Below are 26,759 nucleotides of genomic sequence, written 5' to 3'. Positions count from 1 at the left end.
TTACCTCATAGAGCATAGTGACAAAGTGCAGTGCGCTATAAATAGAACACCTGTTACCTAGTCGACAGCATACGCATAGGCCTGCCTGTGAACTGTTAAGCAATGTAGTGTATGTTACGTCTAACAGCAATTTTCACCATTTTACATTTTTGGTACACATCTATTATATGTGGAAAAATTTAAGAGTACAGTCTGATTGTTATAGCTGTGTAATTATTTTTCACAGAAGAATTTTTTATGTGCTTTAAAATCTTGAGAGAAATCATTCACTGTCAAGTCAGTGAGGCTGCGTGACCAACCATAGATGCCATTTCCCATACTCGAAATTTACATGTTTTTCGTCTGCGTCTACATCACTAAGTCATCTGAATTTGATAATTTATAAAAACTAATTGCTGCCTACATCAATATCAGAGCCTTTACCTAAGTTATTGAATCTTTCATAGTTGTGATTCTAATCGTGAAAACTTTGTAAGTACTGAATGAAATCTGCGACCGCCATTTTGTAGAGTGGAGACTATGACCCAGTTACTTTAAATAGCAGATATCGACCAGTGCATAAACAGCGACCACGTGATCTGACGTAATTGTCATTCGCAGAAATGAATGTAGTATCTAATAGGGGAGTTTTCCCTGAAGGTGGCGCTATGAAAACCAACTCAAAATGGCTGATGTTTACAGCAGGCGTCAAAAGGCGCTTCCATGCAAATGGAGTAGAGACGTCGAAAGGTGCTTCCATGCAAATGGAGTAGAGGCGTCCAAAGACGCTTGCATCAAGTAAAGGGTTAAATGGCTACCTAGGTGATGCAAAAATAGTACAATCATATGAGGTGGCTGTTAAAGGGTGGTAAAATTCAGGTGGAAAAAATAACAGTTAGAAAAAAATCAAACATGTTGGCTGTAAGACATAGCTGTTTAAGGGATGTGACCAACAAGGGCAGATGGAAAGTACTTGTGTCCCTTAAAAAAAATCATACTTTTTTCTACTACAGAATGATACCTACTGTTGCCATTTCTTCATCCATTGGGGTAGTATCCAGGATTATGTAATCTTCAGGTCTGCAAAAGCAAAATAAAATCTGAATTAATTAGAAAACAATAAAACCTACATGCCTGAATTAGAAATGTCTCCATGTACAACAGAAGCCCCTGCCAATATGATGCAACTTAAGGGCAATGTTCAAGGTCAAACAAGGATCCTAACTCCATATAATTTTGCCAGAAAATGGTTAAAATCAAACCTTATCTGGGTTTTCTTAATGTTAAGCCTCATACCAAATCGTACTGCAATCAATTAGGTCCCCCAGAAGTTCCTGAGCAGAAAAAACATTGAAGGGCAAAGTGCGAGTTAAAACAGGGACCATAACTCCATAACATTCTACAGGCAAATGGTGAAAATTAAACTTGCTCTACGGCTTCATAAGGTAAAGCTCGTACCAATTTTATTTTAATCCATCAAGTCCTCCAAATGTTACTGAGCAGAAATTAAATTTGTGATGGGCCTGACAGGATGTGATGCAATGTGATGGGACTGAGAGATGTGTTTAAAACTAAGAGTACATTGCTTCCTCCACCGACTTGGCAGTGGCATTATAAATGAAAATATAAACCAACAGACTCATAAATTGGAAAATTCATTTGAAACAAAAATATCAGTCCCTTCAGAGTTAAGATTCTCAGGAAGTGATAATTATACAATGCTTTATCACAACAAAATCTTCTTCAGAATCAAGATGTAAGAAACCAATGAATGGCCAGAAGAAAAGCAGAGCAATCTTCATGTGCAGTAATTAGCAGTGGGAGTAGCACAGAAAAGTGTATAGCAAGAAAAGTTTCTGAACAAACGTGTGCAAGAAAGGCATTAAAAATACAAAACTGATTCTGTATAGCCATCAAATATACTTCTTATATAAAAATGTTTCCAAGTGAATTGCATATGTGAATAATCAGTTCTAGCATACAATGGGCTTTATTCTGCAGTCACAGTCCATTACATCCAGCAAGTATTGTATTCTTCTTTCTCCTCTACATGATTTGTGAGAGAGAGAGAGAGGGAGAGAGAGAGAGAGAGAGAGAGAGGGAGAGAGAGAGACAGAGAGAGTGTGTGTGTGTTAAATTATGAGCTAGGTAACACTGTCACCAACACTAAAAGCTACATACAAGTCAAACTGCTAACAATAAAGATCCTGATCTGTCATAGCATTATGTGCCTGTAGATGAGGGTCTATGTTCTTCATGCAACTGATTACCTCTAACAAATGGCTAAGACCCAGATCTGTTGTTGTATTATGTGATTGCAGATGTGGGTCTGTGCAGTTTGCAGCTGGACTTTTGTCTTAAAAGCGAGTACATGTGTACATATGGTAAACAATTTCTTTGAAATATGTCTGTTACTCTTGGGCTTGATTTGTATTGTAGTTCCAGTCTCACATACTACTGAATGACTGTGCCTCAGTCTTTGTCCAGTCATTATTTTAAATTCAGAGTCTTCTAATTGCTCAGGGTTCAGTCTGAGCTGCATCAATGCACCAACAGCACAGGCCAAATTATCAGTGGCCCACCTGGATATATTAAATATGTCCACATGGCAGCACCATCATGTTCTCAGGTTGTTAATTCAGCAATTTACCTGGTATGTAGTCTACTGTTTGACTGATGGTTTAGTTACATTGGTTACACAGCCTTGTGTGCACAATTTCCTATTGAACACAACAATAAATGATAACTAACCAACCCACAAAGAAACAGATCCTTCATGAGAAGTGATTTGTAAATATGCTGATGACTTTTTCATGGAAAATCACTCAATCAAAGATACACCAGCCAAGTGAAACTGTCTAAACAGACTTTCACACCACCCACCATCCAAACTTTTGTACCACAGATTTGGGTTGCTATTTAAACCCATTGTGTAAGTAACATCAACAGTAAGTAATGACTGCAGCATACTGGCTGGTACAAGACTAAAACACCTAAGTGCATTAAATTAAATATAAAAATTGGAGAAATGATTTGACTATCCATCGAAAAAATCCAATTTGGTATGAATTAATAGAACATGATGGATAGATTCAGTCACTGAATATGGAAAACTGCAGACAAAGTCACACAAAAATCTGAATCAGAAGATGAAATAATTTCTAATGTTAATTTATAAATATTTAATATTATGAACTGCATGTGTACATGTAAATATAAAAGAACCAAAAGCATTTTTTCATATTTAAAACAAGATTACTGTGAATGACATATTATATGCTCAAACATTTTCTATAGTCTTCTCTGTAGGCACATGCTGGCATCATTGGTCTTGAATAACTTAACATTATAGTCAAGGTATGCAGTCTTGAGCTAAATTTACTGAAAACAAATCATTTCGTCTGGACTTGTATACCTTTTTGACTTAATCTAACTTGTTTGACTCATCTGGCAATAAAATCAATAAGCTTCTTTTTCTTATCTTACCCAAAGTTTAAGCCATCCACAAACTTTGATGATGTTACATAGTCAAAAACTGACATTTATGTGCAGAAACCATCCCCAACTAGGCTTCTTAGTTCAAGTGCCAGTCATTCACAAAGTTTAGTCCTTGTCTGTGATATAAAATAAAATTTATTGTGCAGCAGACATTTCTTCTTCCATTACCACTGTGGTGGCCTATGTGGTCAATGCGTCTGCCTTGGATGCAAGAGGTTGCAGGTTCAAATCCTGGCCAAGTCATCTCAGCATCGAGAGGTTAGTGTTAGGACAGGTCGGCTTGGTGTGAGGATAATGTGACTGGGTGTGCTAGGCATCACCATAAATTGCCACACTGCAGACATCGTAGCAATATGACTAAAATTGTCAGAGCTATGTTAAAATCTAAATCACATGCACTCTTTTTTCAGTTACAGTGGCCTTGGCTTTTGAAACTCATGCTGATGGGCATCTTCCTTGCCCCAAGTGCAAGCCATATAGAATGTTTGGTCCAGATCTGTGATGCAGCACTAATGTTATTGTGCATAAACAAATTTTCCTCTTTAAATCAGTGACACTGATCTTGGGTATTTTGATCCAAAAGAGGCATTTTTAAAAACTCTGATGTAAGCTGTTTTACAATGTTTGCTAATGGTAGATAATAGCAAACTTGGCAGAGATGATGGATGGATGCACATCTTAAAATATGCTCCACCATCAAATTATGATATGAACCAATAGAAAATACCAAGTGTCATCGGCCAAATATCCCTGAATCATAGATTTAACCCTTTTGCCTAACTAAAATAATACCAAATGCCTTTCTAAATACAAAATCAATAGAAAAGTTTGGATCTTTCTTTCCTATTGAAGAGTTCAATTTAATGGTGAACTCGAGGTACCGACTGTCAGGCAAAATCACTAGGAAACAAATTAATGCTGCAAGTGTTTTTTTTTCCACAGAAATATGAGCAAAACAATCATGTCATGAGAGTGGTAAACAGCATCCTATAATTAGATTATATTTGATAGTAAACACAACTTTCAAATTAGTGTCTACAAACTATCTTCTAAAACGAGAGTAAAGACTGACTAGTCATTTCATACAGACTAATTAAATTTGACCATGTCGCTTAAATCCTGAATGATGTCGATACAAAATCTTATTGAATGTATCCTTAACATTTCTGCCAGAGTTTGAATTTCATTTGGGAGAAGAATAAAGCACAAGATCAAAACTGAATGTTCAGCTAAACAATTTCTGTTGACTCCTTGCACACATAGCTCCCATCCTTAAGAGAAACATGCATTATTGGGGAGTAACTTGTCTTACAAACTTGCCTAGCTGTCAAAAGTTGAAAATATCAATCACTCATATCTATAATGAGTTGTTATGAAATGGAAACTCATTGATAAGAACTCAAAACACTCCTGTATAATAATAACATTTTCTCTTGCTTTGGAATATTTTTGTCTGAAGTAGCTATAATTGAAAGTAACGATGTTCAATTTGCTATAATTGCAAGTAATGAAGTTCAATTAGCTATAATTGTAAGTAATGATATTCAGTTAGCTATAATTACAAGTAATGATGTTAAAGTAACTAAACTTGCAAGAAATGATATTCAGTTAGCTCTAATTACAAGTAATGATGTTTAATCAACTATAATTAAAAGTAATGATGTGATGATTTTCAATTAACTGTTATTGCAAATAATGATGTTCAGTTAGTTATAATTGCATGTAATGATGTTCAATTAGTTATAATTGCATGTAATGATGTTCAATTAGTTATAATTGCATGTAATGATGTTCAATTAGTTATAATTGCATGTAATGATGTTCAATTAGTTATAATTGCATGTAATGATGTTCAATTAGTTATAATTGCATGTAATGATGTTCAATAAATTATAATTGCATGTAATGATGTTCAATTAGTTATAATTGCATGTAATGATGTTGAGCTAGTTATAACTGAATGTAATGATGTTCAATTACTGAAAGTGATTGATCAGGAGAATACCTACAAAAATAGTACAGTTTTTCTCAAGTAAAAAACTTGAACTTCCTACTGGCAATATACCAGTAGCACTTCTAAAAAGGGATAAAGAGAAATACGGTTATTTTCTGTCTGAAAAGCCTACTATTTATATTTACGTAAACACCATTTACACTACTTTCATTAACAAAACATTCATTACAACCAAATATAGGTGTTGTGACAGATAACTGATGGGAACAAATGTATTTCATAGTAAATTTGATTTTAATCATTAATGTTATTATCCAACTCTTCCCAGAAACATGCACATATCCTTCATATATTGTTCCTTACAATTGCACGGCATTTACTTGGGAGTTTATTTTTCAAAAGAATATGTCAAATTATTTTGCAAGTGTTGCACCCAGAATCCCAGGGAAAATTCAATGTTTTAAGTAATTTCCCTCACAAAATAGTCAGTTAAAGTTTGTAGGGGAAGGCAAGGAGTTGACTCAATGAAAAATAGCAAGTATCCTTTCTCATTAAAACTGTCCAAAGGGTTAGGTGTTTGGAAGTTTTAGGGTCACAGAACTTAAAAGAGATTTGGCTGAATAAGGAAAAGCAAGTCTTGGAAAGAACAAGGTTAGTCTCAATCTCATGCAATTATTGTGATATGAGCATAATTATATGCTGAATTTGTTTTAAATTCAAGCATCAATTTTCCTTTGAAGAGTTCCAAAGTTAATTGTTTGTATTCATTAATGTTGAATATGATATGTCTTATTTATTCTAAGAATGTCATACATTATTTCCTTGATAAGAATTTTGAACAAATAGTTAAAATTTACTTGTTAAAATTTAATAGGATTCATGTATTCTAGGAACTGATATTACAATATTTGGAAATATTACATCAATGAATTGCTAGTTATCAAGTAAGGTAGCTAAGACATGAATTCCATTAATTCATTTATGCAATTAAGTTGTGAATTCTTTTAACTTAACTGAGAAATCAGTACATGCCAACTGACATTTAGTCCTGTTAGTGATTTATAGCCCAATGGTGTAGTACTAGTTCATTAAGTCTAGGTTATGTAATAGTCCAATTAGGAATTAGGCTAACTGCTAGGGAGAGGCATTCATTTTCTTGATATAGGATTGTGCGTATCACCTGTCAGGCTGTGAACTGACCCATATTAGCCTCAGTTTCTGTTGAATTATGAGAAGATCATATCTATGTAACAAGTGTGGGGCTTAGAAGTAAAAATGCCTGAAAAATATATAGGTTGTAGATTTATGTATTTAGTTTTAAGGGGAAAAAATAGCTAAACATATACACCGCTCCGGTGGCCTAGTGGGAAGAGCATCTGCCTTGGATATGGGGGGTCATGGGTTCAATCCCCAGCTGATTCATACCAAAGACTTACAAAAATGGTACTAACAGCTGTCTTGCTTGGTGCTCAGCATTAAGAGGTTAGTGTTAGCACTGGTCGGCCTGGTGTCAGGATAATATGACTGGGTGGGACATCATGTTACATGTCTGCGGCATGATGCCCCAGTGCTAGACATCACTATAAACTGCCACAATGCAGACATGGTAGCGATATGCCTGAAAAACTGTTAAAGCTACATTAAAATCCAAATCACACACACAGCTCTAAATATGCACCATACAGTGGGAAAAGAGAGCAGAGAACCAAGTTATGGTTGATTACCCTCCCCCAAAGAGAGAGAGAGAGAGAGAGAGAGAGAGATGGTGACTCTGACTTTGCAAGGATCGGAAGCAACCAGGTTATGCAGGCATGCTGAACATTGAGTTCAATCATTCACTTAATTTCATGACAAAATTTGTTTTATTGGTATAACAGAATGTCTAACTGCATTTCTTGCAAATCTGGTATTTTATTTCTAAGAGAAGGTGAATCATTCAAATGTCATGTTTAATTTCATTTTGTTTATGTAATTCATCAAATTGTTATATTTTATATATGGGGGCTTGTGTTGTTCTATTCTGTATCTCTACTCAAATCTTTGTTATTCCATCCATTAATGTCATATTTTATTTTATTATTTACTAGATGTGGTTGATCGTCTTCTAGATAATGATATCCAAACCAAACCACTAGCATGTAATAAGTGGCCTAACATACACATCACCCTATATATAATACGCACTAGCAGGACCAGATTGACTTTTGCCAATATTGACCAACATGTGCCAAAGACCTCAACCTTTGTTCAAAGTATGAATGTCTTGAAATAAACTTACTCTGTAGAAACCATTATTTTTTTTAATTAGACTTACTATGACCATGACCTCTAACCTTTAATCCCCAGAACCTAAAGAGATATTTACTGTCCTTAATGCAAACTACATGAATCCACAAAAGTTCTGGTCAAGAAACTCACTCTAGAACAAAGGTTATTCTGTAAAATGCACTTTTCTTTAAAACAAAACAACCATGGCCTTTTGACCCCCAAAATCAACAGGTCTCTATGTCACCCTCAATCCAAAGTCATCTACTTAGTTTGGTTGAGATTTAAGATACAAAATGTAGAACTAATGTTATTTTGTGGAACCACTGTGGCTTTGACTTTTGACCTTTTGGTCCAAAAATTAACAGGCTTCTTCTCTACCTCATGTGCAAGCCATTCACAAACTTTGGTATCTATATGGCAGAGGACAGAAGTTAATTGTGTGGAACCCATTTTTCTCTTTTCAGTCACAATGACCTCAACCTTTGGACCCTAAAATTTACAAACTTCCTCTTCATTCCAAGTGCAAACTATCCTCAAAATTTGGCTTGGGTATGTGAGTAGAACTGATGTTATCATGGAGAAATATTTTTTATTCTTTCAGTCACTGTAACCATGACCATTGACTTTTTGACCCCCAAATCAATTAGCTTCTTCTTTTCACCATGTAAAAGACAACTACAAAGTTTATTAACTGCAGATGAAGGACGTTTCAAGTCATTAGTTGGAAACATTGTCTTCTTTCAGTTGGAGTTAGCTTGACCTTTGACCTGGTGCTAGCAAATTAACTTTTTTTTTCTTAATCCAAGTGCATATATCTCCAAGGTTTGATAACTGCAGATCATGAACAACTTGTATGGCACAAAATTAGTAGTAACACCTAGATAACAACATGCCACGCCTTATGGCAGGGTATAAAAAATGTGCTTTAAATGTAAGAAATATGTACAAAACGTAAAAGAAGATATGGTGATATTATATATCAACCACTGATCAATTTTTCTCTTTTTTTCACATTTAGATTTGACAACAATAATACAAAGATGAGAATGCTACTGAAGGCATAATCTTTACAGATTTGTTACAATTACAAAATGCTGGAAATGAATTTGGTTTTTGTAACAAACTGACTGTATTAGAAATCTAGTTTCTAAAATGAGAAGAAGAAAAAAACTTCATTTTGTTTTAGTAACTTTTATCCCCTTATATCCACAGGTATTTCAAGAAAAAAAATGTATTAATGAGCTTAGCAACGTTTTCTATTAAAATAAAACCACAAAACAGGTCACAGCAACCCACTTTAGGCATGGAACACCTATCTGCCACAAGGCACTTGTGCTACACTGAAATAAGGGTTACCCTACTGACTGGGAAGACCAACAGATGGTTGGCATCAGTTCCAATTGTTTTTAAAAAAGTGCAGGCTATAAAACACACAAGAAAAATAAATGTAAACTGAGGTCCACATGAATATAGTTATCTATATATTCTGAACAAAATCATTATGTTTATAAACATGTACAGAACTAATACAAACATATATCTTGATAAACTTATACATCACTTTAGTGCTTAGTATCAAATGAAGGGCTTCCTTGTATCAGGCACTCCGAAGCCTATACACTCCATAAACTCAAAATGACAAAAAACTCGAACAAACAATTTATGTTTGCAGCACATCAAGTTTTCACAGATATACTATAATTTTTCAATCTGAATTCAATTTCCTTTCTCGCATTTTCTTCACAAGAATGTCTTATTGTACAGATTAATTTTTTTTTTGAAAACCTGTGTTTGACAACCCATCATCAAGCATTCTATGTTGTTCATTGTTAAGTGAGTTTCTAGCTAAGCTTTTAGCATCTTAAATAAATTTACTGTTGAGGTGGTGAAATGTAATTGGAGTGGTACTGTAATTTTAATTGACCAGACTGCGGATAGAAGTGATTAAACCAATAGTTCTGGAAAGAGGAAGCAATGCAAACATGTTTTAACTCCAGTTTTGGGTCAACTCTCAGAATTAAAAAAAAAAACAACTATTTTTAGGATCACTCCAGAGCACTTCTGCACAGGATATTGGAATTTAATGAATGCAGGCAAAGCTGAAAAGACTTACCAAATTTGACAGTGATATCATAATGGCATGTCTTACCACCTCTTGCTGACTTCAAGGATAAACTATAATTTGAAAAACATGGCTTCTCCAGTCCAGTTTTGGTATTTCTAAACCTGAATGAGTCAATCTGAATCATAAAGAATTTAACTGGAGACTTGCAGAATTCTTTCCTTTTTTAGGATATTTATTTTTCTATACTATTTGGAATGCTATCTTTTATAGAACATTTTTTTATGAATTTGACAAGTGAATTTATCTGCATAATTTTGAAAAATTTGCATTATTTGCAATTTCCTCTCCTTCTGGGCCAACAAACATAAGTCATTAATATTTGCCCTTCATCTCTCCCATTTGTAACTCTGAATTTAAATAAAGTTTCTTTTTTTAAAATCTATGCCTTGTTGCCAGCAAGATGTTCTGTATTTAGACTTAAAAAGATCTGAACATAAAGCTTTCACAAAGAATCAAAGTGCTGACACCATGCACCATAATTACTGACAGAGATGTGATACCTAACACTCTGCATGTTAACAAGGTGAGATAAGCAAGTTTTTTAATTTATTTAACACGTGATAAAAACCTACACTGGTGGCAGTGCATGTTTGACCCAAACTTGTGTGAAAAATTGAAATATTTTTTGTAATTTTGGGAAAGCATTTAATTAAAGCATCAATAATAGATAAAGGAAAATTTATTTATATTTCTAGCTATTACTTCAAAGAAGTTGTTTATTTCTTCATAGTACTATGTCACACTTCTGTATGATTTTATCACTGTAACATGTCTTGCTAATGCTATATTACATGATACAAATTTTTTATCTTATTTGTGCTGACATAAGTTTTTCTTTTAAGTTCATGCCATCGTTATGTTTTTTATTTTGCTCACTCCAGGTAAAATTGACTTTAAAATATTCCATATATTATATAATATGTATTTACAATCAGTTGTAACTTAATTTGGGACATTAAGAAATAAAAGAAATAATCACTATTTATAATATATATTATGTATTTTAACCAAAGACCTTTGGTCATTTCTTTTTTAAAGGGTATGGTCTAACTTTTCTCAGTTGAGAATCTGCCCTTATTCTTTGTTACTGGTGAGAAAATAAATGATATGATCACTTTTTATATAATATCTATTATTTATTAGCAGCAGGTCTATGGCCTTTAAAACCCTGAATTCTTAAATAATATAATAAATTAGTAACATATATTAATCTGACTACTGTCACAAGCACCACAGATAGCTAGAGAGCATCTTCCTGATTTTGTAGGAGGCAGAGACCATTTGTGTGGAACAGAAAATGAATCAGAGAAAAATGTACAAATGCTGATTTTGGTAATCATTTATTACCATATGTTCTGGCTGAACAAAACAATGTGTGTGTGTGTATGTGTGTGTCTATATATATATATATATATATATATATATATATATATATATCATAAAGATACAGCACATGTGATGGTCAGTGTGAAACGTAACCATTAACTTTGATGTATGTGCTAGAATGGCAATAAATTGCTGCCTGCAAATGATGGGATATGCTCTGTTGTTAATTGGAGTCCATTCAGATAATGGTGAGACAAATAAAAAAGAGCAATGTTAACTTAAAGTCAAGTAGCAGAAGATACGAAGTTGAGACAAGCCAGAAAAAAATCTTGGGCCATTGGAAATCGGTGCCATAAAATTAATTTTTCCAGACTAGTTATTAATATAGGCAGAACAGAGAGAACTGGAAGCATTTGTGAGACCTGGACCCAGAAAGAGATTAGTCTCAATCATATATAATATGTTCATTGATGTAAGTTTGTAATTATTTGTTGAATTTTTTCATTTTAAACTCAAACTTCAATTTTCATTGAGTTCAGAAGTTAATCATGCATTCATTGTCTTGAATGTTATATAACTCATGTTCTGCAAGAATGTCATATAATATTTCATTGGAATGAATTTGTTTGGATTTAGTGGTTTGTATGTAAAAGAAATCATTTATTGTAGGAATTATATGCATAACTGATATGAACTGTGAGAATTAATTCATTTGTCTTAGGGTCCCTGAGTGGCTGAGTGGTCTAAAGCGCTCACCATTACAGATCACTGCTATCTCACCTGTCTGTTTGTGTTTGATTCTTGGGTTCAGCGAATGTGGGTATGTGAGAAAGCTTGCCAGTACCTTCTCATGGGCTGGTGATTCTTTCCAGGGTTTTGCAGGGTTCTTCTGCCACCATTTATACTGGCCGCCATGTATAGCCTATCTTGTGCTGAAAAATGGCGTTAAACCCTACAACAACGACAACCATCTGTCTTAAATGTTATGTACCATATACGCTAAGAATTGATTTTACTATGTTTATGTCAATGAATCGCTATTTAGCAAGTAATGAAGACAAGACAAGACAAGATGTGAAGTCCATTAACTCATTTTTGTAATAAAGTTGTGAATTCTATTAACTGAGAAAATCAATATGTGTATCAACCAACATCCTTCAGAGAGTAATTTACAGCCCACAAATATTTCAACTGCACATTATATTTATTTGAAGGGGAGAAAAATAGCTCCATACCTGTGCTGCACAGTGGGAAGGAGTGGACAATGCAACCAAGTTACAGTTTGTCCCAAAGAGGTTGGAGAGAGAAAGAAAGAAGGAAAAGAAATATGGGAATGCTGACCTTTCACCAACAGAGATTTGGAAAGGACTGGAAGCAACCAGGTTATACTGACATGCCAGCAATTTCAGTTCAATCAGTCACTCAATCCTACTATAAAATTTGTTTGATCAGTATAACAGAATGGCTAACTGAACCTTGCATTACTTCTGTAACTCTATTTCTAAGAGAAAGTGAATCATTCAAATGTCATGTAAATTCTCATTTTGTTTATGTAATTGATTAAATTGTTATACTTTACATATGGGGGCTCATATTGTTCTAATCTATTTCTTTGCTCTGATGTCTGCTATTCCATACGTTACTTTCATATTTTACTTTATTGTTCGCTCAATTCGGGCAATAACACTTTTGTCAGTCATTTTCTAGATAATGATAACCAAAGTACTATAACAAGTGTGGTGGGGATCATATCACTCACTCCCCTCATATACACATTTTATCTGTAGTAGGCATAAGCAACTCACTGCATCTACCATTCATATTTATTATGAATAAAGAAAACTGCATTTTTCAAACCTAAAGCTGATACAATTTTCATTTTTCTTTTTACTGATAGCCACACTAACTTGATTCCATCTTGGGACTTCTTGTGCTCAATCCATATTTACATGGGCAGTAAATCTGACTGAGGTCAGTCAGTTCAGCATATTTAATATTTTGTTAATAGCTGTATTGGCAGGAGGTTTTTGATGTGATGTTACAATGGTATTTACAAGTAAACATGAATAAACAATTTATTCAGAGGGTGTTAACTCTCAACAGAACTTATCACTAAATAAAAACATCCTTTGTATGTGAGGAAAATCACAACTGCCATGTACCATCTCTCTCTCATTGCTAACATATCATAAAGATGATACAGACACATTACATAACACAACATAAAGATCGTAAACATGGACACAATATATAACACGTCAAAAAGATCATAGACTGATTACATAACATCAAAATGATCTTACACATGGACACATTACATGACACAGAAAAAATCTTACTCACAGACACATTACATAACAAATCAAAATCATCTTACACTTGGACACATTATATAACACATCAAAATGATCTTATACATGAACACATTACATAAAACATCAAAATTATCTTACACATGAACACATTACATAACACAGAAAAAATCTTACACACAGACATTACATAGCAAATCAAAATCATCTTACACATAGACACATTATATAACACATCAAAATGATCTTACACATGGACACATTACATGACACAGAAAAATCTTACACACAGACACATTACATAAATCAAAATGATCTTACACTTGGACACATATAACACATCAAAATGATCTTACACATGTACACATTACATGAAACATCAAAATGACCTTACACATGATTACATTACATAACACAGAAAAAATCTTACACACAGACACATTACATAATAAATCAAAATCATTTAACACTTGGACACATACACATCAAAATGATCTTACACATGGACACATTACATAACACATCAAAAAGATCTTAAAGATACATTACATAACACAAAAAATCTTACACATGGACACATTACATAACACAGGAAGAAGATCGTACACATGGATGCAGTACAAAACACATCATAGAGATCATACACGCAGATACATTTCAGTTAATTCTCTTCCTCTTTTACATACAAACATTCTTTTGTAACAAAGCACATTTTGATTTTTCCATTTCACTGCAGTTAGATTCACGAGGTTATTGTTGCTGTAAGAATATGGGTTGCATGTAGTTGTTGTTGTTGTTGTTGTTGTTGTGGGGTTTAACGCCATTTTTCAGCACGATAGGCTATACATGGCGACCAGTATTAATGGTGGAGGAAGAACCCGGAAAACCCCGGAAAGAACCACCGACCCACGAGAAGCTACTGGCAAGCTTTCTCACATGCCCACATTGGCTGAATCTTAGACTCGAACCGCCGCAGACAGAGGTGAGATGGCAGTGATCCGTAACGAAGAGCGCTTTAGACCACTCGGCCACTCGGGGCCCCTGGTTGCATGTAACTTTGATCACCATAATTATCCATTGTCAAACTTTATGAACAGATAAATATCTGTCTGAAATGCATACTTCTCAATTTTTATTATCATTCATGATTTAATATAAAAAAAACATTATTTGAAACATGAGCAGTGTGTATGAGCATAATGAAACAACAAATTTTATTTTATCAATTTTAAAAAAAAAATAACTACAGCAAAAATAATAAAATTAGTTTAAAAATAAAATTTGTTGTACATGTGCCTGAATTTATTTGATTTCATGTATAAACTATATTTATGTTACTTCATGTAGGTGAACATGTCTGGAAAGTGATACAAATCCTTCCGGGTATAAAATCCTGTAATCACACATTTCTGTTTCATCATGCCATTATGTTTAAATGTTTGCATGTAAATCACAATCCTATTTCCCTGAAATAGTTTTATGCTGCTCCCCCCGCCCCCCCCCAAGATCAGCATGCATTAACATTTTAGCAATTGCACTGCATTTTTACCAGATTAGGAATGAACTAATTAAATGTCATAAGGTACAAAGCAAAAAATTCTCAACACCTATTAAGTATATTATATATATATATATATATATATATATATATATATATATATATATATATATATATATCACAAAAGCAAGCAGACTATAGTTCAAAACTGTTTTCACCTAATGCAATTTACAGTGTCTGTGTAATTGGTACTGATCAGCGGTAGATACCAATGGGAATATTTTTATCCTTTCCCCCACCATATTTATCTTAAAGGACTCAAGTGATGTCATGCAGTGCTTATTGGATCTGAATGCTGCATCAGGAAATAATGCTATTATCAGTAAATCTTGACCTCCAAAATTGCAAGCTATAAGCAGTAACTGTGTCAATCAGATACAATCATAGGAACTCCACTATCTCAAGAGATGTTTTTGTCTTTGTACACATATCTTTAAGAACCATTTACAATAATAAAATGATTTTTAAAAAACATTTGCAGATTATTATTAGTTTCAAGCCTTTTGATAATAGGCTATCTGGGCAACATTGAGACCCAGTGGACAACAACACCAGCTTAAGTTAGAAAACAAATGTATTCTACAGTACATCACTCCTTATATGTACCCCTTAGGGCTCATTAATTTCTTTCCAGATAGGGGGTTATCTGTGTAACATTATTTTATGTACAATTGGCGCTAAATTTGGGGAACTTGGAGGGAAAGATACAATTAATCATTATTGTTACAAGTCCAGATTACAGATACTTGTAAAATCAACGTTTTATGCTATTTGCTTACCATGATACTGAAGATGAACGTCATTTTCTTTCAGTATGTAAAGTATATACTAATTTAAAGTTAAACTTAATTAAAAAGAACTTATCTACATACAAGTGCATTCTGTTATGTGTTTAGGCTTGAATAAACAGTAACACTGAAAGAGTGAAAACAACAAGCTTTTTAAAATGTAACAAATAATTTATTTTCCTGGAAAATATTCTGTAAAAATGAAAAAAGGAGAAGAACTTACGGTTTCAAGAATAAAATCCAAAAATAATCTAAGAATAATCCACAAACTATTTTGCAAAAGTCCTAGTAATAAATGTTCTAATAATTTCAAGTTTGAATCCTGATGGAAAATCCAAGATGGATGACGATGATGTATGCTGTAGTCAGTACTGTGTTTATCTACTGCTCCTTGTAGAAATACAAATAATGGCACTCTGGTGTTGGAAATCCAAATTAAATTTGTAAGCAATGTCTTTCCAAAATTTCTGTGTGAGCACTCCTCAAAATATTTCCAGAGAAAAAAGAATTAATCCTTTTGAAATCCAACTGATCTGAAGAAAATTATAACTCAAAATCTGGTTACAACAGAATAAATTGACATATGTATAAAAAGCCCCAAACTGAGATCTCTCTCTCTAAAACAAAGGTTTTATTGTATTATAAGACACAGTTTCAAAATTCCCCCAAGTTGTGAAATCAGAAAGGGTTGGTCACATGATCATGTTTATATCATGTACACAGAATATGGCCTTAATTAGACAAATAATTTTCTCTAAGAGATAAAAAATAAAAAAAGTTGTTTACATCTTAAACCCAAAGCCCCATCATGACCATGACAACAACCAATCATTTTAAAATAAAAATAGAATTTTGTTTACTAATTTTGAATCACGGTCAGCATCCAGGCCAACAACTGATGTTTATGAAAAGAATGATTCAGGTCAACCAATTTTCTGGAAAAATATCATCTCCAGTGAATAAATTTAAAAATTATAATAGCATATAAAAGAATAAAAAATGTAAAACAGACAAACAATTAAATTTAAAAAAATATGAATTAAATCAGATATGCATGACAATTCAACTATTAACATTTTGTGATGAGAAAAAATATTTACATTAGCTAATTTGTGTTTGTGTGTGTATGTGTGAGTGTGTGTGTGTTTTGGGATTTTAACATAGCTTTAACAATTTGAGTCATACTGCTATGATGTCTGCAGTATGGCAGTTTATAGTGATGTCTAGCACTAGGGCGTCATGCCACAGATATGTGGCAAGCTAATTTCTTTTGAAGAATGTAAAATAAGAGACAGATTATTATTTTCAGGTTGTACATATACCATTTTATAACGATAAAAATTGGTAGTATATGCTTATGAGAATAAACTTTTGAATTGTGAATTGTATAGGTCCATAACTGATTGTCTCGGGTTTACGACTTTTAATCTGAGATTTAATTAAACCTTGAGGTCAAGGCTGAATAAATGTACACCTTTTCTTTTTGTGCACTGGCTTTGATTAGTCTGCATAAGAATCAACACTTTCAGCCAGGTCTGTCAAGTACTGTCATCTAAAAGTAGCAAATGGCTAGTACATGAATACATATAGAAATTTAACGTTAATGTAGTACATAAACAGGTATAGGAATTTAACATTAATGTTGTACATGAACAGGTATAGGAATTTAACATTAATGTAGTACATGAACAGGTACAGGAATTTAACATTAATGTAGTACATAAACAGGTATAGGAATTTAACATTAATGTAGTACATAAACAGGTACAGGAATTTAACATTAATGTAGTACATAAACAGGTATAGGAATTTAACAATACTGATGTACATGAATACATATAGAGGTACGGTGATATGAGATCCCCACTCCTTATGGTGATATGGTTATTATCAAGGTGATGACTGATGACTGTGTTATTGTCGGGTGAAGTAAACAATAACATAATATAAGAAATTAATGGAGGGAGTAACAGAGATATGAGCAGATCTGTAGAATAGAACAACAGAGCCCCATATGTAAAATATACCAAATCAATCAACTACATAAACAAAAGGAAACTGAATATGACATTTAAATGATTCACTTTCTCTTAGAAATAGAGTTACAAAACTTACATGAAATTCAATTAACCATTCTGTTACACCAATAAAACCAGTTTCATTAAGTAACTGACCAAACTCAAACTGACTGCATGTCAGCATCACCTGGTCACTTCTGGTCTTTTCTAAATCACTGTTTGTGATTGGTCAGCATTGCCATATTTCTTTTTCTTATCACTCTCTTCTTCCAGCCATTTGGGTCAATAACGATCTTGGCTGTAGACTGGTCTTTTCCACTGTGCAGTACAGAAATGGAGCTATCTTCCTTTTAAATAAATATAATACCCAACCTAAATACAGGTCAGATTTCTCCCTTCTGGGATTAAACAATATTTTCACTCATTTTATGTCAGATATTGTCATATCATAATTCAACAGAACTAAGCTTTGGTCAGTTCACGACCTGCTCTGAGACACAATCAACCTGTTAACTTCAACTTATGTCTTTTCTAGCTGCCCCTCACATTCCTACTGGAACCATTACATAATCAGACCACTTAGATAAGCTATTACACCCCACTGTGGGCTGTAAATTACTAGCTGATATTTTTTGTATAGTTGACACATGTTCTTAATGCTTACACCATCGATTCTTGGTTGAAAAGAATTCACAACTTCATTACATAAACAAATTAATGTTCTTCACTCCTTGTTCTAATTACGTTGCTTGCTAATTAGCAATTCAAAAGAAATACATTTCCAGGCATTTTCAAACAAATCAGTTCTCAGCATACATGTTGTACATGATACAAATCAGCAGTAATAACAAAGACAGATCAGTTGGATTTCAAAAGGAGTAATTCTTTATTCTCTGGAAATATTTTGAGGAGTGCTCACACAGAAATTTTGGAAAGACATTGCTTACAAATTTAATTTGGATTTCCAACACCGGAGTGCCATTATTTGTATTTCTACAAGGAATTGTAGATAAGCACAGTACTGACTGCAGCATACACCATCGTCTTCCATCTTGGATTTTCCATCAGGATTCAAACTTGAAATTATTAGAACATTTATTACAAGGACTTTTGCAATTTAATTCGTGGATTATTCTTAGATTATTTTTGGATTTGATTCTTGAAACCATAAGTTCTTCTTTTTTCATTTTTACAGAATTTTCCAGGAAAATAAATTATTTGTTACATTTTAAAAAAGCTTCTTGTTTTCACTCTTTCTGTGTTACTGTTTTTTCGAGCCTAAACACGTAACACAACACTAGTACTCATTTAATACTGTACTGTTATTATGTAACATTAGTACTCATTTAACGTTGTACTGTTATTATGTAACACTAGTACTCATTTAACACTGTACTATTATGTAACACTAGTACTCATTTAACACTATACTGTTATTATGTAACACTAGTACTCATTTAACATTGTACTGTTACTATGTAACACTAGTACTCATTTAACATTGTACTGTTACTATGTAACACTAGTACTCATTTAACATTGTACTGTTATTATGTAATACTAGTACTCATTTAACATTGTACTGTTACTATGTAACACTACAAAAACTTAACAAGCATAAACTTTAGTAGTAGTAAAAACTGATTTAGATTTAAATGAAATTTGATCATGGAAACAAATTCTGTACCATTTTCACAAAATCTGCAACATTTCTGTTCCAACTAATTTCCTGTCTTGCTCCTATAGTTAAAGCAGGTATACATTCAGAGATAGCAAAGATTCTGTTCATTCCAAGCCATGTTCTGTATCATTTCCAGTGAATGGTATGGATTAGTATTACAGCTAAGTCAATTTTACAACACCCCCCTCACATTTATGCACACACATCCTATTTAAACTTACTTAATGATTTCTCCATATTCATCCCATCTGATTCTCTCTTCAGTGAATGGAAACATGGGGTAGGATTTCTTTGCTTGCTTGAAAAAGCCAGTTCTAGATTTCCCCTGAGAAGAAATAGAGGTGATGAGCAACACATTTCCATACAATATTGACTTTTTTGAACTGGCATATTAAAAAAATGGTATATGCATTTTTTCCCCTGAAAAATAAACATGAAAATAAAAACATTTGGCAAAGTAAGACTTGATAATGCATTTAAGGGACTCTGAAGCAAAGAAAAATAAAATATTCATTTCACACAAAATTTAAATGGTAACATTCAACTCGTGTATACAAATTATACACAGCTTTATACCTCATTCAAATGGTATGTTATATGTACCATCTAAACTCGCCTAAAAGTCAAGTAAAATTACAAACAACAATGATCTTGATCTGATATAGCATAATGTGCCTGCAGATCAGGGTCTATGGTATCTGTTCACTGATTACTCCTAACAAACTGTACAGACCATAACCTGCTGGTGCATTATGCGATGGCATATCTGGGTTTGTGCAGTCTGCAGTTGGACTTGGCTTAAAAGAAAATATATATGGTGATATGACTATTAAATAATGTAATGTGATCCATTACCATACTTGCCTCACAAAAATATGATTTTATACTGAGTCACCTTGCAGCAAGGGACAACTATTTATTTTTTAAAATACATGTTTAAATGAAATTCCATTTGTCCAGATGTGCGAAAAAAGGATATAATTCAATAGAGAAAGCTGATACTTTACTGTACAATTTCTATACACATTTGTGACTATAAATTCAGATAAAGCATTGAAAATGGTACAAATATTCATGGAGATATAGTGACTCTTCAATCCATCTAAAGAAGTGCCCATAGGGTACCGAGTGCCCTAGTGGTCTAAAGCACTCTCCGTTATGGATCACGGCCATCTCACCTCTGTCTGCATGGGTTCGAGTCTTGGATTCAGCCAACGTGGGTATGTGAGAAAGTTTGCCAGTAGCTCCTTGTGGGTCAATGGTTCTTTCCAGGGTTATCCTGGGTTCTTCCTCCACCTTTAATACTGGCCGCCATGTATAGCCTATCATATGCTGAAAAATGGTGTTAAATCCTACAACAACAACAAAGTGGTGACCAAAAACCAGCTTAACCAGACATTCAATTAAGTCAGTTAAAAAAATTGCTAATGAATCATCCCAGCGTTTATGGCATCATACAGGAGCAACAGTAGGAAAAATGGGAGATTAATGCGCAGGCAGATCTGGGTCTGTGCAAACAGCTAAGAATAATCAGTAATATAAACAACACAGACCATGGTCTACAGGTACATTATGTTATGGCAGATAAGGATCTTTGTTGTCTGCAGTCTGACACAACTTATAAATGAGTATATATGATAACTCCTACCTCAGTATAAAGCAACCTTACATGGTGCCCATAACCAAAGTACACTTGTATGGTGCCCTTAACCAAAGGTACATTAGCATGGTGTCCTTAACCAAAGGTACATTTGTATGGTGTCCTTAATCAAGGGTATATTAGTATGGTGCCCTTAACCAAAGGTACATTAGTATGGTGCCCCTAACCAAAGGTACACTTGCATGGTGGCCTTAACCAAAGGTACATTAGTATGGTGCCCCTAACCAAAGGTACACTTGCATGGTGGCCTTAACCAAAGGTACATTGGTATGATGCCCTTAACCTAAGGTATTCTTATATGGTGCCTTTAACCAAAGGTACACTTATGTGTGTGTGTGTGTGTGATTTAGATTTTTAACATAGCTTTAACAATTTTCCAGTCATATCACTATGATGTCTGTAGTGTGGCAGTTTAAAGTGATTTCTAGAAATGGGGCATCATGCTGCAAACATGTTGCATAATATCCTACCCAGTCACATTATTCTGACACCAGGCCGACCAGTTCTAACACTTTCCTTTTAATGCTGAGCACCAAGCGAGGCAGTTGTTAGTAACATTTTTAGAAGTCTTTGGTATGACTCAGCTGGGGTTTGAACCCACAATCTCCCACATCTGGGGCAGACACTCTCACCACTAGACCACCAGAACAGTCGGGTAAACCTGTATGGTGCCCTTAACCAAAGGTACATTAGTATGGTTCCCTTAACCAAAGGTACACTTGTATGGTGTCCTTAACCAAAGGTACACTTGTATGGTACCCTTAACCAAAGGTACATTTAGTACAGTATCCTTAACCAAAGGTACATTTGTATGGTGCCCTTAACCAAAGGTACATTTGTATGGTGCCCTTAACCTAAGGTATTCTTATATGGTACCTTTAACTGAAGGTACACTTATATGGTGCCTTTAACCAAAGGTACACTTGTATGGTGCCCTTAACCAAAAGTACACTTGTATGGTGTGTTATGTATATTTAATTTAATCAATATTTAATTTAATTGTCTGTTTGTTATTTTTTTTAAATTTATTCCAATACATGCTACTGTAATGTAATTTTATTTACTGGATTTGACATTTGTCCAGAAATTCAGTTCAGTTCTGTATGACCTGACTGTTTTTTTTTGTAAACAACTAATAATAAAAACTTTGTATCTAATGCTGACCTAGTTCCTGACCTTGATTCAGAAATAATAAGAGTTTAAGTAAACAACTTTAAAAAAAATATTCCCCAATTTTTATTCTCAGAGTAAGATTCATTAGTGATATCAAGGACATATTTGGAGTATGTGACAAATAACATGTATCAATTAGGTTTTTCCAGAGGACTGACCCACATCTGTGGGCATCTGTTTTGCATCATAGCTAGATTTGTTATTGATGTTTTGAGAATGAATAGTCATTACTTGCCTTAACTCTTGAGAAGTTAAAGTGTATTATGCTGTGACCAGTTTTTTGGGCTAATTATTTTGTTTTCTTCAAATTGTTTGGATTGCAAGAGATTCTTTTTCTCTGAAAATACTTGTGCTCTAAATTAATTCTTGGACAAGGACAGATATCAAAATTTACACAGAATTCAAACACTTGAATATTATTTTCTTTGATTCAACAAAGAACTGTTGACACATCAGTACAATGCTGACCACAGCATATGTCATCATCTTCTATTTTGGATTTCATTGAGATTCATTAGGACTTTTATTTACTAGGACTTCTTTCTTTTAATTCTTGGATTATTCTTGGATTATTTTTGAATTTAATTTGTAAAACTGTTAAGTTCTTTTTCTCATTTTTACCCTGTTTTTCAAGAGAAATAAATTATTTGTTAAATTTAAGCTTGCTGTTTTCACTCTTTTCTTGTTACTTGTGAAAGAGCCTGAACACATAACAGGTGCCCTTAACCAATGGTACACTTGTATGGTGCCCTTAACAAAAGGTACACCTTTATGTTGCGCTTAAGCAAAGGTACATTTGTATAGTGCCCTTAGCCAAAGGTACATTTATATGGTGCCCTTAAACAGTCTGTAAGAGAGGGTCCACAGTTCACTAAACTTCTTTCATTAAAAACAAAATGGAAATCCTAAGACTTCTATGGATTTGTTTTATCTGCTTCTTTCTGTTAATTGGTATTTACATTCTTTGCCCTTGTTATGCATCTTCTGCATGAAAGAATGATTACCATGAACAATTTCAAGCATACTGATGTCAATAAGACCAGGCCTGTACAAGAAAATTAACAAGGCAGTCCCTAAACTAAAATGTATGGCAAGAAAGTCCATTTTTGCAGTGCTGGGACACATTAAGAAAAAACTATATATGCAAAAGGCATCTTGGTGTATCTCTGGATAAGAATGGGGAAACAGAAAAAGGTTGTGCTAATCACACTGACTTGACACTCCATCAGTATGACAGACAACTAATTACTGGCTTCAGATGAAAACCACTTTTATCCACCTGTAGCAACCTAAAAGAAATTCAAATAAAGCCTTTGACATATACATTCAATCAATGCTTTTTGTATACCATCTTTTGTATTGTGACACACGCTAGATATTGAAAAGACAATACTGTATAGTTACTGCCACAGATAGTAAATAGTAGGTTATAGTTTTGGGCACATTGTTCCCCTTTCTACAGCAAAAGAACTAGCAAAAAATGAAGCACAATACAGGTTTATCTGATGCATAACACCAATTACTATTTATGTCCACAGGAACTCTTGCTATGTGTGACCTATATTTGATAATGAAAAGACAAACCCCCAGTACAAGTGTTTGACTGACATGTCCCCACCCTTTTCAAATTTACATTTCTTTTTGCTACATATTTGGTTCAGTGCAAAGGGCAGTTAACAGTTATGGACCCCAATTACCATGCAGTACTGCATGACAATTTACTAACAATGAATTGATGAAACCTAATGCTTTGCTATACCGCCTTTAATGTGCTTTATTTATTTTCAAAAATGTTTATTTTTAGAAAATTATAGTGCTCAATTTACCTCACAAATATTTCCTTGAAGCAAGCATTTGTTCTTCAATACAACATCTTAAGTTCGAGTTTTCATCATTTTATGAAGTCAAATCTAAGTTTTATCATACACTGCTCTGGTTCTATGCAGGCACATGCAGCTTTAATAGTTCAGATGAGAATCAAAATGGACCTAGCCATACAGACAGAAAAAAATAATATCCCATTACAGTAAGACTTATAACTTCAAGGGCTATGACAGTGACGGACAGGGGGATTTATCTTTGATCTAATGACATGTTTCTCAATTGACATTACATTCTTTTATCAAGCTGGAAACCCACACATGCTGTTAGTTTCTTATAAAGGTCATACTAAGTTTCCACAGTAAACATTATCTTGAAAAGGAAGATACAAAATTTTGGTGTTTTATTATAAAGCAACATAAGTAGTTTATTTAATGCTGAGGCGATTGGATGAAAGTGCCTTGCCCAAGCTCACATCACAGTAGCTGACATGAGCTTATTTGTTGGTAGGATACAAAACCTGCACCCCAAAAAGGGAAAAATATTTGCTAAATTGTGAGACCTAGAAAATCCTGTAATAATTAAGAGGAATGACAAGAGTACCTCATGAATGAGACTACAGAAATGAAAATTTAATAAAGAAAAATATTTAATGAAAGATGATGTTTGTAAGGGTGCAAAAATTTGTAGAGATTATGAGTTACATTTTGTTGGAGTCGTTGTTGTTGTTGTTGTAGGATTTAACACCATTTTTCAGCACACGATAGGCTATACATGGTGGCCAGTATTACTGGTGGAGGAAGAACTCGAGAATACCCTGGAATGAACCACCGACCCACGAGAAGCTACTGACAAGCTTTCTCACATACCCACATTGGCTGAATCCGAGACACGAACCCACACAGGTGATTTGTTGGAGCCCATGTGACACATACCCAATCAATTTTATGTGTTGGCTTTGATGGCTATAGCTTGGCAACTTGTAATAATTAATCTTTTCTGTGTGGAGTGTAAATTCAGTTTTTTATAGGACCAGCTTGTTAACAGTTGCAACAGATGGGGATGGGGTGGTTGCAGTGTTAAACATGAGGTCATAGCAGTAAAGTGTAGAAAGTGACATGCACCAGGAGAGAGTATTTTAGGAAGTTGTGGTCCATTTGAAACAGGTGCCATTAAATGAAAGTTTTCAGAACAGTTATTAATAAAAATGGACTTTTCCGACCTCTATAGGACTGATAAGAATTCTGTGGGTAAAGTAGTAACCCTGATTGGTTAATCTAAACAAGGGGGTATTTTCCAAGACAGAATTCAGGGTTTTAAAATAATCTCCCTCATGAAATTAATCAGTCTAAGTTTCCTTGGGAAGGCAAGAAGTTTGTGACACTGGTGGAGCAGAAAGTGTTCTCTGGTTATAAATCATCAAAGGGATGGTGTCTTGAAGAGATCCATATCCAGAGAAGGAGAGAGGGAAATCTCTGACATTAAGCAAGCTAGGGCTTAATTGAAAAGCACAAATGGAAAGAAAATAGCTCTATATACCTGACTGCAGTGGGAAAGATAACACACTCTGCAACCAAGATTGCTGACCAGAAGAGGCTAGTAATAGGAGAGTGAGAAGGAACAAGACGGAAATGCCGACTGATCACAAGCAGTGATTTGGGAAGGCCCAGAAGTACTAGGTGATGCTGTCATGCCAGGCAATCTGACTTTGATCTGTCACTCAATCATATGATAACTTTGTTCTATTAGTAACAGAACGACTAACTGAAATTCATACAATTTTGTAACTATTTCTGGGAGAAAGTGATTCATTCACATATCATTTTCTTTTTCTTATGTACATGTACATGTAATTGATTAAATTGTTTTATTTTATGTACAGTGGTTCGTGTTGTTATATTCTATATCTCTGCTTAGTTCTCTGTTATTCCATCCCTTAATTCCATATTTGTTTTTGTTATTAATTACTCAAGCTGGGCAATAACACTGTGGTCAATCATCTCCTAGATAATGACAACCAAAAACCTGAAGGATTGGAGGGGGGGAGAGATCTATTTAAAATTATCACACAACACCCCAGCACCATGTTAAGCAGAGTATCTTTATCATGTTGTTGTAACAGAGTGAATTTTGAAGAAAAATACTACCGCACAATTACTGGGGTCAATTTTATTGTGGTCACTGCGATACATAACTATTAACTTTGATGTATGGGCTAGGCTCCCAACAAATCACAGCCAATGGGATAGGCCAATTAATTTTAATTAGGACCTGCTAGGATAACAATTAGAAATATAGAGATGTTAACATAGGGTTAAGTAGCTGGGAATGACAAAGCTGCAACAAGCTAGAGACAATTTTGGGCCATCTGAAATAAGTGACACAAAATGAAATTTTCAAGAAATAGTTATTAATATATGAAGACTAGAGAAAATTATTCCAGCTTCGATGGGCATGTTAAATTGTTTGTGGTTAGAGAAAGTTAATCCTGACTGACTAAGCTAAACAAAGGAATGTACTTCCCATAGGAAAGTTAATGTTTTAAGTATTCTTCTCTGAAAGTTTCAGCAGTCCAAGTTTTTTGTAACGGGAGACTTA

General features: G+C 34.0%; 1 protein-coding gene across 1 annotated transcript in view; it reads right to left on the bottom strand.

The window, feature by feature from the left end:
* LOC149805593 (cleavage and polyadenylation specificity factor subunit 2-like) overlaps nucleotides 1-26,759 on the bottom strand; it is a 412,425-nt gene that overhangs the window by 91,974 nt on the left and 293,692 nt on the right. The window contains exons 13-14 of the mRNA XM_089950230.1: nucleotides 19,729-19,832; nucleotides 1,005-1,059 (exon numbers count right to left, since the gene is read on the bottom strand). Of these exons, the coding sequence (XP_089806356.1) occupies nucleotides 1,005-1,059; nucleotides 19,729-19,832 (159 nt within the window). The remainder of the gene's footprint in view (nucleotides 1-1,004; nucleotides 1,060-19,728; nucleotides 19,833-26,759) is intronic.

The sequence above is a fragment of the Sinohyriopsis cumingii genome, chromosome 2 (assembly GCF_028554795.1).
Source record: "Sinohyriopsis cumingii isolate HCF-2022 chromosome 2, ASM2855479v2, whole genome shotgun sequence".
Lineage (NCBI taxonomy): Eukaryota > Metazoa > Mollusca > Bivalvia > Unionida > Unionidae > Sinohyriopsis > Sinohyriopsis cumingii.
Note: the sequence above shows the minus strand (reverse complement) of the source record. Positions and strands in the feature narration are given on the sequence as shown.